The 14,888-nt window shown below is 42.0% G+C and overlaps 1 protein-coding gene and 1 pseudogene across 1 annotated transcript; both read right to left on the reverse strand.

Annotated features, from left to right (window-relative positions):
- Window positions 1-7,125: 7,125 nt before the first annotated feature.
- Window positions 7,126-7,282, reverse strand: LOC124103026 (U2 spliceosomal RNA; annotated as a pseudogene).
- Window positions 7,283-13,294: 6,012 nt separating this feature from the next.
- LOC124102929 (forkhead box protein D4-like 1) lies at window positions 13,295-14,635 on the reverse strand. The gene has a single exon (XM_046459373.1). It carries the CDS (start codon window positions 14,633-14,635, stop codon window positions 13,295-13,297), a length of 1,341 nt encoding a protein of 446 aa, XP_046315329.1.
- Between the last annotated feature and the right edge of the window lie 253 nt (window positions 14,636-14,888).

Here is a 14,888-nt window from a genome sequence, read left to right on the forward strand (position 1 = left end):
CCTGAGTTTATGCTGCATGAGGTACTAAAAAGACAAGGAGTTTTGAGTTTATGGATATGGGTTGGAAGCCCAAATCTAAAAACTAAAAACTGTGTGATCTTCTTTATCTTTCTGGATCTCAAATTCCTCAGCTACAAAATAGAGCAGAATTTTAAGTCACATATATAAAAATTTTCAGGACAATGGGGTAGAAGCAAATAGGAGTCACTCGGGAAATTACTTTTTTTTTTTAATTCTCACTTGAACAAAGACCCATATCACTTCCATAGATTTTATCTATGGTAAAGTCAAGATCTTCCTCCAAAAAATACCTTACAATGGTCTTATACAGCTGGACAAGCTTTTTATTTAATTGAAGCCCAATAGGTCTGATCCTAAAATGGTAAAAAGTTACCAATAAACTGCCTTCCCTTCGATTTCTAAGGAGATTAATATCTTTGTGGGACTGACCAGGATGAGTTTCATGCAAAATGTGCTTTGACTAAAGAGATGTACATGTGACTCCCAACCCTGGCAGCACATAAAAAACAATTAATTCACAATTGCATGAGATGAGGCTAAGTATCAGGATATTTTTAAGAGCTTTCTACTGACTCTGGGGTACAGCCAGGATGAAAAACCACCAGTCTTTTTTTTTAATTGCCTATTAAGGAAGCATAAGGATTTACCCATTTAAATATTTAGAATTTCATTTTTTAAAAAAAGAAATATTGGGGACTCCAAAAAGCTCTGGTTTGTTTGGGTTATATTCATCAATATTTGCCAAATTAGACATTAAAATTATTTTTAATGAGATTTATTTATTCATTAATTATATGTATTATATATTCTATGAAATATAACTATTTTCCAAAGTAAAATACAATTAAAAAGAAAATAAATAAATAAATATTTGAAATTTCTTGCAAATACAATCACCTAAGTCTCAATTTGCTAAATTTCCTGGAGCCCCAAGGCAAAGCTTTTGACCAAGGTTATGAAATCAGGGCAAGGAATTTTAAGATGATGTCCAAGCACTCCACTTTTTATCTAAGTATATTAGGGCAGAAGCAAACTGATGTCACTAGGTGAAAGAATCTTATGGGATCACTGTCGTATATTTACCCTGTCATTGGCCAAAATATGGTTATGCTGTGTATAACTCTATTATTCAAGCATAAAAAATAAATTAAGGCTGACATAAGGACCCAAATGGTGATTGGCTTTTCTCATGATGCATTTAATTCCATGCTGGCACTGAAGCAGCAGAGGGCTTCTGACATCCACCTTCTACAGCACCACTCTGCCCAAGTTATCTCAGAGAATTCTCCTCAACTTGCAATATTGGTACTATATTCTTAATCCTAAGCCTTTTGCAGAACATGTTCTCCAGACTGCCATAGTCTAGGACCATTACATGGAGGGTAAAACTACTGCCATTTGAAGATCCATCTCAAAGTCAGTGGCCAGCACATCTGATGGCAGGGCTTCTCTCTGGCTTTCTACAGCAGTTTCCAGGTTAACAATGAAACTGTGCCCCCAGCATCCCAGTCTGTAGACGTGAGCAGATTGTCTTTCTCTGCTCGGTTCCCATGGCCAGAATCCTTAACTAATCTCCTACCCACAAAGTAGGGCTGATTTCACAAGCTGTTATTCCAGCTGCTCCTGCCAACATCTGCTCTTGATTTACTTGCTGAACACCTCTGATATGCACGGAGCTGTGTTGTCATGCTTCACCCTACTCAGCTACGACCCCTTTCCTCAAACACATCTGCATCTGCACACATCTTTCCTGCACCCCCTACTTCTGTCCTTGGCCAATCTATCCACCTGCACTCCAGATCCCTATCCCTTGGGACATGGTGCCATCAATTACTTGCTCCAGGTCTGGAATCTTTAACTTCTCCATCCCTAGGGCTTTTTCATTTATTCAACATAATAACTTGTTCAAGCCTCTCTCATTTTGGAGAAAAACAAAAATCCTGCCTTTAACCCTACATCCTTCTCCAGCTTCTTAAATAAAAATAGTCTGTAATCTTCATTGCCACTTATTTACCTCATGTACAGACCATGCCCCCACCCCAGATCCGTGTCCTTCCTAGGAAACTCAGAATGTTACTTTATTTGGAAATAGAGTTGCTAATTCAGTAGTTAGCTAAGAGTGTGCCCCTTGGCAGCTATAACTGGTGTCGTCATGAAAGAGAAGACACACAGGCATATGCCCAGGGAGAACTCCAAGTGATGACAAAGACAGAAATGGGGGTGACGCTTCTGCCAGCCAAGGCTTGCAGGCAACAGCAAGAGGTAAGAGAAAGTATGGGACACATTCTTCCCCAAAACCTTCAGAGAGGGGATGGCACTGCCAACACATTGCTTTGGACTTCTGGCTCCCAGAATGGTGAGAAAATACATTTCTATTGTTTTAAGCCATCTCATTTCTGGTCCTTTGTTAAAACATACTTATGGAATGACTATATCCTTTCAGTCACCATGATTTTCCTTCTAATTCTAGAATTTTCCCACCTAAAACCTGCTAGAGCTAAAGCCATCCTATTTTATTGGGTCCTCTGGGACACATGCTCTTTCTCATGAAGTCCTTGCTGATGCTCTTTTCCCACATCCTTCTCATCCTCCTTCATTTTTTCCTCATCTCACCTCTCACAGATACCTGCTGAATTGCAGCATCCCTGGGTTCATGGCCTCTTCTCACTTTATCCATGCTCTGCTGATCAGCTCCATGCTGATCACTCCCCAAATCTTTCAGCCCAACCCTCTCTCCCAAATTCTAATTTGTTTTTGTTTTTGCTTTATTGTACCAGAAATTGAACCCAGGGGTGCTTAACCACTGAGCCACATTCCCAGCCCTTTTTATTGTTTGAGACAGGGTCTCACTAAGTCACTTAGGGTCCTGTTAAGTTGCTGAGGCTAGCTTTGAACTCAAATCCTCCTACCTCAGCCTCCCGAGCCACTGGTAATACAGGTGTGACCCACTGCACCCAGCTCCAAATTCTAGTTTTGAATTTTCTACTGCCTCTTTGTGTTTCCACCTATGATTTGTACGAGTATCTTAAATACAAAATGGATGAAATCAACATCTATGGCCCTACTTCCCAGATAAATATCACTAATCTCAGGAGAAGCTCTATCTGGTTGTTATTTAGGTTTACAATGGCAGTCCCTGGAAAAAGAAGATGATGCCCCTGGCCACAGGTCTGCACATTTAGGTGCCCAACTTGAAGCTGCTGAATCAGATGAGATAGAGCTAAGGGAGCAGTGGGCTGTTCTGCTGACCCACGTCAGCAAGAAGGCATGTGCAACCACCTTCAGACATCAACTACTGTGATGTTTCAGTTCCAATTTTTGTACAGGTTTCTCTTGAGGCAAACCTTGATCTGGAACTATACCAGGCAAGGGAATCTGGGACATCGTGTTCTGGTTTAGCTAAGTTGAGATATTACAAAGCCACCAGAGGAACAAAAGGCAGTGACTGTGAAGTCATACAAAATAAAACACCATTAAGTGTCATCTGGGAGAGTTCTGGATCTAAATGCTACAGCAATTAGCAGGAAAGTGAAATTGGGAGGAACAGGCAAGGTGCTTAGGACTTATGAAAAGTAACCGGGCTGAGAAAGATGCTTAGGGTTTGGCAGAGAGATGGAATAGGGTGGGCACTGGAGACTGGAGGGCAACTTGGCTGTTTGGGGACAATGAGGAGACTGCCTTGACCAGACAGCAGAGCTAGCTACAGAATTGCAAAGGCTGTGCCTTAAAAAAAAAAAAAAAGTGTTGCTGCTGTAATTTTGGGGCAGCATTGTAAAAAAGAAGTCTAAGACAGTAAATTCAGCCTATGGGGCTGCTTGAAGGAAAGCAGCAACAAGCTATTTTCTGAGGAGGGGGAGGTAGAAATTAATATAAATTGACCCCCCATATCTGTGGGTTCCAGATCTGTGGGTTTAACAAACTTCAGATGGAAAATATACAGGGAAAGAGTACATCTAAACAAATACAGAATTTTTTCTTATCATTACCCCCTAAACAGCACAGTACAACTATTTATAGATCATTTACATTATATTAGTTACTGTAAGTAATCTAGAGATGATTTAAACTGTATGGGAGGATGTGCATAGGTTATATGCAAATGCTAGGTCATTTTATGTAACAAATCTGGCCATCTGCAGACTTAGGTATCCATGAGGGTCCTGGAACCAATCTTCCATGGATACTAAGCCTGTGTGTGTGTGTGTGATGATTAATCGAGATGTAATTTTATTATTATTATTTGTTTTCTAAATCTCCTGAGGAAATAGTAAATGAAAAATGTTTCCCCTTTGGGTAAACTCCAACAAGCTCAGGGAACTAGGTGAACACAGAGGACAGATACAGGGGAGGTCCATGTTATAGCTGAAGACAGCTGGAAAGGTGGCAGGGCGGTGCAGAACCTACCGACAGCCACAAATGCTGTGCATAGGAGCATGCTGGTCAGCACAGCAGGGGGTCACCATCCACAGAAATGGGGCTATTCCACATTGGGGACATGACACTGGAAGGGGAATTCAGAGCATGCCACATTAGCAACTGGGAGTCACAAAAATATGCAAGGACATTGGAGTAAAAGTAGCAAGAGAATAAATCTCTCCTTGTTAAAGACATTGAACAGCACTGAGTAACAAGAATGTGCAACCATGTTGTTTTCTCTCTCATCTTCTCTCCCAAATTCTTCCTGTCATACATAGTCCATGGACTTTGAATTACACTGACCCCAAGTAGTCTATGTTCCAGAACCTTTTAATTTTTACTTACCACAAACATACATTTTATAGAACAATTACAGTTACAAAAATCTATTCCTTCGTGTAACAGATCACAGATCTCCATTGAGTATCTAGTACATGGCTATACTAGGACAGAGGATATGAGCAAGACAAGAGCCTCCACCAGGGGAGGATACAGATCTGTAAACAAGGTTAGCCATGAGGCTAAACAAGTGTGAAATCCAGATAAAATCAGAAGACAGTTCTGTTGTCCCTCCTTGTGTCCCTAAATCTAATTTCTGGGTTCTTGTGCCCCCAGCCCCAGAAATTCAATTAGCACACACACACATTCCCTCCACTCTTCCCTCCCACCGAGGCCTCTCTGGTCACTGTCAAGAAATTTTAAAAGTTATTTGGAAATACAATAGCGGTTACCAGGCATAGGGGTTGGGGTAGAGAGCAGGGAATCATTGCCTAATGGGTACATAGTTTCCATTTCACAAGATGCAAAACTTTGGAGTTCTATTGCAAAACAACGTGAGTGTATTTAACACTACTGAACTTTACATTTAAAAATGGTTAGGGTGGTAAATTTTATGTTACATGATTTTCACTAAAAAAAAAAAGTTTTCTGGCTATTTCATATGGTACAATGCAGTTTCAATTCAGTAAACTTAAAATTGTCATCCCTAAGTAATATACAAGATTTCAATATTGTGTCAGATTTAGACTTCTCCCTCTAGGACTAGGGCCTGTTGCAGTTGAGGATCTACTATTGGGGAAGAAGAGCGTGGGGGTTTCTCTCTCCATTCCCTTAGTTCTTCTCCATCTTGCTAACAAAGTTTCTGACTTCTTCCAAAGTTAGGGTTGGGGCAGAGATGGTTATTTGGGGATATGAACCTATTAAACAATAATTCTCTTCTGTTCCTCACCCCACCACCTATCCTTGGTAACCACCATCCTACCCCCAAATAGGATGACCAACTGTCTACTTTCCTGGCACTTTCTAGCATAGAAAGTTCCATATCCCAGAACACCCATCAGTCCCAGGTTTATTGGGCTAATAGATCAGCCCAGATGAGGCAATGGGAGTGTAGTTATTATTTTACTAATTTTTTTTCAGTATTGGAGACTGAACCTGGGGCCTCAAGCATGCTAGGTAAGCACCGTACCACTAAGGCACATCCCCAACGCCACTTCACTGATTTGTTGTGGGCTCTAGCATTGTCACCTCTGCATGTGGCAGGTAGTAAAGCTGACTACCCATCTCTTAGGTACGTCTGTGGGTTCTTTAGAAATATTCCCGTCAATTGACAGGGAAGCCTCACCTGCAATTCACCTGTGAGTGAGCAAATGAATATCTATTCCAGCTGGTGACTTGCCACTCCATCCACAGCCCTGAGGTCTCTGGTAAGCCACTTCCAGCTCCCTAAGGCTAAGTTCCCCTTTCCCCTGTAGGTGGTTTTCTTGGGCAGGATATACATGAAACCACCTGGCTGTGTTGCTGAGATTTACTTATGGTCCATGAGAAGCACTCACATATCCTTTAAAAGTCCACTGTCACAAACAGAGAAGCTAGCCAACCAGACATCACTATTTAGATGTCTGATCACCAGTGCTCTCTCCTTTACCTGCTATCTCCTCCTCAACCTTCAAGACTCTGCTTAGGATTCTCTTTCTCCAGGAAATCCCCAGCTGTCCCTGTCCCTCCTTATATGCTCATATAACACTGTTCACCTAGCATAGTATTTATCACATGACTTTTTAGTTACTTGCTTCCATGTCTGTCCAAGGCTAGCTGCATCTGTCTTGTTCATTGTATTTCTTGCTCTGGGTACATCACCTAACAGAGTAATTACTCAATCAATATTTTCTGGACAAATGAATGGAAAATAAATGTACACATCAAGAGAAAATTAAGTTGGACAGAAACAAAACAGCTTATTCATATGAGAGAAGTTTGTGCCTGCTTTTTAGCACATATGCTGATTTAAAAATTTTAGAACTATTGTTGCTATTTCTTATTATGCTGCTGGGCTTCAGTGGGAGGCAAGGGCAAGTCTCTGTGTAAGCAAAGAATGCTTTCCTGAGAGGTCCTGTTGGTCCTGAGAAGTAATGGTGCACATTTTCCTCCTCTCCTCAAAGCTGAATTAAAATGAACTAGCATTGCAAATCTTTTGACAGAAAAAGTACACGCTCTTCACCAGCCTTGAGTAATAGCAGGAAATAAAAGATGGCCACCATGTGAAGACTGTGACACAAGGATGTCAGGCAAGATTCCCCCCATATGTAGGGACACATCATAGCTATTATTATCATTAATTCATAACTAACATTTATAGACCATTTAGCATATGCTAGCTCCCACACTAAGTACTTTGCATGCATGGACTTTAGGTAATCCCCACAATGACCTTGTAAGGTGAAATCTAATGGGGGAATTGAAACACAGAGAGGTTAAGTTGTTTACTAATAAGCAACCTAAGTGGAAATCATGCCATGCAGATTACATACTACACTTGATCTTAGCCAAAAGGCCAAGAAGCAATGATACAGATTTCATATGAAGACTCAATTCTCACATCCATTTATACCTGGGGCTGAATGAGTTCCCAAGGAAACATAAGTCTAAGTTTTATTTTAACAAAAGCTATTTCCTTTCAGTAGGTATTGAAATAGGTTTAGTTTTAAAAGATTTAAATCTATTCTAGATTAAATCTTCAAAGCTATCAAATGTTAAATGTATTATATATTAAAATGTATATGTATTATATAGAGATACATGTGACAAAACACTAAGTGTTTAATGTAGTGAAACAGAAAGATAAGCAATTTTTAAAAAACACCCAAAAAATATTGCATAAAAATCAGCTCCTTATCAAATAGGTATTAAGTGGTTAAGGATTAATTACATTTTACAAGATAAAAAGATACAGCCTTTTCTTAAAATCTACTTGCTCTAGGTAAAGAATACTTTTTAAACATTAATGTTAATAATTTGAACATTATTTAGAACCATTGAATCTTAAATTTTAAAGGCAAACATGATATCACTCATTTATACAGCTACCAATAGATATAAGAGAATTCAATTAATTTGGCTGTGTATTTTTAACAAGGTGTCAGGAATTGTTTGAGAAATAAAGATGAATATGATTTGGCTTCTACTTTCCCAAAGATTTCAGATAGTGGCAGGCACAGAAATTACAAATAATTGCAGAATAAGACAAATTAAATCATTCAAGTCCAATGTATGATGGAAGAATGGAAATGAAAATTTTATTTTGTACACATACTTGTTAAAGCAATAAGGAATCAAAAAATTAGCTGCCTTTAATTTTTATTAAACTTATTTCTTACATTCAAGTGAACGTTTTTTTCTTTCCAATCTAATTCCCTTCATATCCTGATTCTCTTTAATTTAAAGCTATCCTAAAATAATTTTTCTTTTTAGAAACCCAGAATTTGTACTATTACCCAGTGCCTGACCCTCATAGAAACATGACATTTTAGCTTTTATGGTTTTTTAAATTTTTTTATTTTTTGTAGTTGTAGATGGACAGAATGCCTTTATTTGTTTAATTTTATGTGATGCTAAGGATCAAACCCAGTGCTTCACACAGGCTAGGCAAGTGCTCTGCCACTGAGCTAGAGCACCAGCCCAGCTTCTATGTTTTAACATACAAAATACTATAAAACTTAAAATTTGAAACATAAAATGCCTTTGAACTAAAATTTTAAAGGTATGAGCTCTCTAGTCTCACAAAAGCAAAATTAGGTTTAAAATTTTCAATGAAAATTTGATAATTTTGTATTTCTATAAACACACCAAAAGTAATAATCTGGAAATACTATATACATATTTAGGATAATTTCACATAAGCTTTCCTAGACCCATGCTTGCCTCTTTGCAAATATTCTAATATCCAAAAGTTCATATAAATAATCTTATCTCCGTGTATATCTTGCCATGAAAATATTACTTGTAGCCAGAAATTTCAGAATGTTAAATTCTTCAGGACAAACAATTTAGTTTTTTTCAACAAAAATGCAAGGAAAGGAGAAAGAGAATTGGGAAACCTAAAAGAGACATAAACAACCATAGCAACCAAACACAATGTGTGATCCTTACTTGCATTCTAATTCAAACTAAGCAACTTAAAAAATTTCTTTTGAGCCAAATGAGGATATTGATGCTATTAAATTAAATTAATTGATGCTATTAAAGAAATATTTAGGTGTAATAATGGCAGTATGGTTAAATTAATGAAACTTTTATCTTTTAGGGAAATATTTAAAAATATTTATGGATGAAATGATAACGATATCTAGAAATGAACTCAAAATAATCCAGTGGGAAGAGGACCATTAGATGGTAAAGATAAAACAAGGTTGGCCCAGCCATGAGGTTAATTAAAACACAATGTAATGTATTATAATACAATAAAATTATAATAAAAAATAATTTTACTAATTTTTCCACCTTTGGGTATGTTTGGAATTTTCCACTTTAAAAAATGAATTTTAAAAACTAAAGAAAAAAGTGCTTGAAATATAGTACAATATATCTTATTCAACAATTATCTTGGATCACAATAGGTCACCTTAATTTTAGAAACTGTGAATCATAAATATGGCTTTGAATATAGTCACAGATATAAATAGTAAAATCACAGTATCTGAAGAAAAGGAAATTTCTTATGCTTCCTAAACCTCATTGTTTTCTCAATTTGAGAATAGAAACTGCTTCACTGGCTAAATCATAACTGTCTCCAAATATGCTTAATTACTGATTTAATAAACATTCCACCATTGTAAGTACAAATAAGAACTTAAGTTGAATTCAGCTAAACTTTGACTCTGTTAAGGTAATTGAGCAACAGGGAACTGAGGTTGAATTGAATTTCATAATAGATTCTCAAATCCTTTATCTTTTTCTACATCTACTTTTTTTCTGGGAGAACAAATTTTGGCACAAATAGTTATCATCTATATCAGTTCTTTGCAGTCAGCAGTGTATACTGAATCAACGAACTCTAAAAGCCCATTTAAGTAATTTTAGTGCTGATATGAAAAAAATCTATTAAGACTAAACTACCTTTGTAGAAATTACAAGAAGTTGACATTAGCAATTACAGTAAGATTATTATTTAAACTGTAATCAGATGTTAATATGGAAAGACATTTGTGAACATTCTCCCCAAAAGTAGTGGGGGAATAAGAACCATGATTCTCCCACACTTCCAATAAAATGTGGTAAAAGGCACAGAATCTTAAAAGATCATTTGCTTGATCTCATTGCTAGCATTGTTAGTTTTTAATGCCGTATTTTTCTCCTAGTTTCTGCTGTTTTAGATTTTACCGTATATTGTTGAATCCAAGTCAAAATGAAAGGAGCAAGGGTGTCTGACACAGTCTAGGGATCAAAGAGTTTCCTGAAGCATTAGCTACATTCCAGTGTATAAGCAGGTACTATTCACTTTGGATAGTCAATGTAGAAGGATTAGGGCACATGGAATGTTACCGCTGATGCAGATGTCACCTGCTGGGGCCTGCTGGCCACAGATAGGCACCTTGGGTCACAGCCCTCTGCCAACCTGGAAGATCCCAGCCCCTGAGGATCCCCAGACATTCTCTTTCCTTCTGCTCAGAGGCCCCCATCTCCACTCCCACTCCAGCGACCCAGACCTAATGAACTAAATGCTCCTCCTTCCTCCAGTTCAACAACTCCCAAACCTATCGCCTCTTGGTCCCTCATCCCAGGACTGTGCTATCTAACTCCTTGGGCACTTTTCAGTCTTCCAGATGCGCAAAGTGGCCCTCAGAGCCAAGATTTGGAGAGGACTGGATAGGTGACAGGGGAAGGATTTGCAATATGACCTTCCCTGGACTTGGAGGGGTGCCTGGGTGAACTAAGTGAGGACTTAGGGACTAGCTGAAGAGAGGCAACGAAAATCACATCAGCAAGGAAAAACTAACAGGACACTCTTCTGATTCCTCCCAGTTCTGTTGATTGCTTTAGTTTTTCATGGGCGGGGATGTGACCTAGTGAACTCCAGTCCTTGACCTTCCCACTGCTCCAGGGAGGCTCTTTCCTCTGAAGACTCAGAAGAGAGCCCAGGTGCCAAGCTTAGGGAACTGACAGATCGCAAATCCTTTAGCGCCTGGGATCTACAAGAGAGAAATGCTCTTTCTGGTATGAGGGGACAGTGACTAGAGGCTAGGAGAAAGATTGTGGCACCCGGGGCCTTCGTGGGTCTTTGGCTTTTGGGACCTGCGGAAGGCTCAGACTGGAGCTGGTCGTGGGTGTGGGTAGATTTAGTGATTACGAAAGCAGACAGGTCCCAGTGCTGAGGGTCCTTCAGCGACTTAAGTTCTCTGAGTTTTTCAGTCAGCAAAATGCGGGGTAGGAAGGAAATCTAGGGTCTTCCTCATCGAGTATTGGAAAGGTTAAAGGAAACCCAGAGCCTGCTTGACAAGGAGCAGAGGAATGACAACCACTAATAATAATCGTGCTCTTATATACTAAAGGATAGGACAGGGGGATGAGTCCCTTTCCCCAAGTTTACCTTCTGCCCTCTCCCAGCCGTTGCACCGCTCAATCCCTGGCTCTTTGCTCTGGCCCTTGGGCTACTCTCCAGAGCAGCTCCAAGTGGAGTGCATTCCGAGTGCATCCCAACAGCCTGTTCTCAATAAGTCGGGTCCAAGGGTCTTCTTTGACCCTCCACTCTTAGCAAAACTCGAAAGCGACGAGGTTTTTACCCCCAAACAACACGTCACCCTTGAAAACCTCAAGAACCGGGCCGAGCATCCAGAACTGTGACCTAGAGCTGTGCGCGGTCTGGAAGGAGGTTGGCAGAGGCCTGGTCACCAACCGAGCGCGACATCCCCTCTGCACATTTTTCCCCACCGACCGACCGCCGGCGCCCCGGGGACTGCAGCACCTCCATTAGGGCCGGCCAGCGGTAAGGACTCGGCAAGCCTTCGGAGTTCTTGAACCCGCTGCACCAGGCGACCATCCACTTTGCCAGCCGGCGGCCTTCTTGGTGCTGTCGCAGCGCTCCCGGCTCTGGGATTGCGTTTGTTAACTGAATACAGGGACAAAGGGAAATTGAACTATAAGCGGGTGAGAACAGGAATGAAATAGGTCCCGTCGACGCTTGGTTTGTTTCCAAATTCTCAGATTCCGAGACCTGCCAGATTTGCCAAAAGGGGTCTATTTTTCAGACACCAGTGGTGCTGTGAGGGTGAAAACTGCTTATGCAAAGGGGAGAGAAATTGGAAACTACCAAGCGTGGGGCCTGGGAACTTTCCCAACTTTCCCACGAGTGGGGATCGCAGGTAGGGCGCGTCAAAGATCCAAATAATGGAATGTATATGCGAAGCCAACGTTTAAAAATCAGCCAGTTAGTTAAATGACTGTAAGAGTGTGTGCCATTTTCCTTCCCTCCTGAAATGAGAAATTCACAACTACGTCTGGGGAATGAATAGGGGAACATTCACAGAATGACTTTCTTCAAAGACGCCTGGAATATAATTCTCAGGAAACATGAACTCTGCTCAGAAAGGGTTCAAAACGACTTATCTCTAGAAATTTGCTTCTCACCCCCCGCCCCCCCCCCCGCAGTATTTCTTGATGATCATTCTTGCCTTTCTCCGTTCCCCCCACTTGGTCACCTGAAGCCCAGCAATGGCTGCAAATCTTTTCAGAAGCTTTTGTTGTTTTAAGAAAAAGCTTTGGAAATCTTAGTGCTTTGATATGTGTGTATCCTTTTTCTCCTGCATGAATGTCCACTACTTTTCAATTTGACCTCAAAGCATACTCCAGCTTAAAAAAGTCAACACATTAAAAAAAAAAAGAAAAAGAAAAACAAAAGGATAATACATATCCTGGTATTCTTTTTCTTCTAGAGATTTCATTAATACCAAATCTCCCATTTAAAAGGCAGGCTTTTTCAAACTCAAATATTCAAAATGTTTTAAAAAATTAAACATTGGTTGTTTCTTATATTCATAAATGAATATGAATCCTAAAAACAAGTTGTTTAATTGCAGGGAAAGAATATAAGTTTTAAATGATGTTCCATTTACAAACCAAATAATGAGACATTGGTAGAATATAAACGATGTAGTGTTGGGATTTAGAATTTTATTTAATTTGTAGAGCAAGGCTTCATTTTAACACTTTCCCATGGAATATGGCACATCAAATAAACATAAGAAATAAATGTTCTGAAATTGAAATTCCTTTGTATTAGATATGTATTTCAGGAGGACACAGAGAGCATACGCATTCTGCGCTATTCTGGGGCATACTTGCAGTTCCTAGGGAACAAAGAATGGGGAAACTCTGCATTGGAGATTCTGCTTTCTTTGTTTTTCTTTTAATACCAAAGCGAAAATATCCCATTCTTGTTCACAGTTCATCAGGAAAAGTGCAAATCGGAAAAACTGTGGAAGCCTCGGGAGGTGATGGAGCCAGACAGTGGATGGTACCGCTCTGACACCTGACTCCAGGTGCGCCCAGCGGGGTTGGCCAGGAGGCAGGGTGTCCTTACTAATCAAAAGGCTGGTGAAGTCCCCTCTCCACCAGAAGAGGCGGCCAGCGAAGTCGGTCTAGAGCCCTCTGCTACCGGCTGGTACCTTAGCAGCGCCGCGACGGCAGACAGGTGCCGGCCCAACAGCGTTCCTTTGCTGGTAGCACAGCTGCTGACACAGTGCTGCTGCTGCTGTTGCTGCTGCTGCTGCTGCTGCTGCTGCTGCTGTAAAATTGTCCGAGCGGCGGACACGTTCAGCAACGGGCCCTGGGGGTGCAACAGGCACGACGGGTGCTGGAGCAGGTGGCAGTAGCCCCATGGAGTCGGGGGCAGACACTGCGTGGCCCTTCTTCCCTCAGCGCTGACTCCTTGCATAATACTCTCAATGCTGAAGGAGGTGTGCCCGCCTCTAGGCCTCGACACCGGGCCCTTGCCCTCCTCCCAAGGCTGTGAGCCCAGCGAGGGCTGCAGCGACTGGAGAGTGCTGGGAATTGCCAAGTCCGCGCGTTCCGCACTCCTGGGCGCTTCAGCCGGGGCTGAGAGCAGCAGGTAGCGTAGTGGATGTGGGTGCAGCAGGGCACACTGGCGGCTCCCGGGTGTGGTGGTGGGATAGGCCCCCGGGACAGGCTGCGTCGGGACCGGGGACCCAAGCAGGAGGCCTGGGTGGGGGCCGTGCAGGTTGGCGGGCGCGGCAGGCAGTGGGAAAGGGTGGTACAAGTGACCGCCTTGGGACGGGTGGTGGCGCTTGAAACGCTTCCTTCGTCGAAGGAAGCTGCCATTGTCAAACATGTCCTGGGAGGCGGGATCCAGGCTCCAATAGTTGCCCTTGCCGGGATGGCCCGGCTCGCGGGGGATCTTGACGAAGCAGTCGTTGAGCGAGAGGTTGTGACGAATGCTGTTTTGCCAGGCTGGGAACTTGCGGCGGTAGTAGGGGAAGCGGCCGCTGATGAAGGCGCAGATACCGCTGAGCGTGAGGCGCTTGTGCGGGCTCTGCAGGATGGCCATGGTGATGAGTGCGATGTACGAGTAGGGGGGCTTGGTCGGCTGCGGGGCATCCCCAGAGGCCGCCGCGGACCTCGTCTGAACCCTGAACTTGCTGACAAACTCCGGGGAGTCGCTCTGGCCATAGCCGCCCTCGGTGCGCTCTCTGGGAACTGGAATCGCAGCGGGTCGCGCCCCCTGAGGCCCGGGCTGGTGTGGCCGTTCTAGGTGTTTCGGGCTCCCCTCCACCTCCTGGTATTCCTCTTCCTCCTCGTCTTCATCTTCCTCCTCTCCCAGGACATCAATTTCACCGTCTTCTCCATCCGACCTTCGGAAGCTGGGCTGCGGTGTGAAGCGACTGCGCTTGGCTCTTGGTAAGCTCATGGAAGGGCAGTTATTGCAGACGCAGGGAAGGTGACGGTGACTCACCTGGCTTGGAGTGTGTTGCCTAAGATGAGTGTTTCAAGAAGCAGAAACGCTAGTACCTTTTTAGTCTTCGATTGTGTTTGTTTCTTCTCCTTTCCAATACCATTCGGCAAAGATGCACTTTGCCTTTTATTAAAGCTTCTTTGAGACCCTGAGTGCCGGATCCCCCTCCCCCCGTTTATAACCTTCTTTCCCTATCTCAGAGCGGTGC

Source organism: Marmota monax, unplaced genomic scaffold, assembly GCF_021218885.2.
Source record: "Marmota monax isolate L192 unplaced genomic scaffold, Marmota_monax_Labrador192_F-V1.1 WCK01_AAM20220418_F8-fsc00059, whole genome shotgun sequence".
Classification (NCBI taxonomy): domain Eukaryota; kingdom Metazoa; phylum Chordata; class Mammalia; order Rodentia; family Sciuridae; genus Marmota; species Marmota monax.

Bases quoted from the DNA above. Each gene is read 5' to 3' on its own strand.
- LOC124102929 (XM_046459373.1), bottom strand. From the start codon at position 14,635: ATGAGCTTACCAAGAGCCAAGCGCAGTCGCTTCACACCGCAGCCCAGC.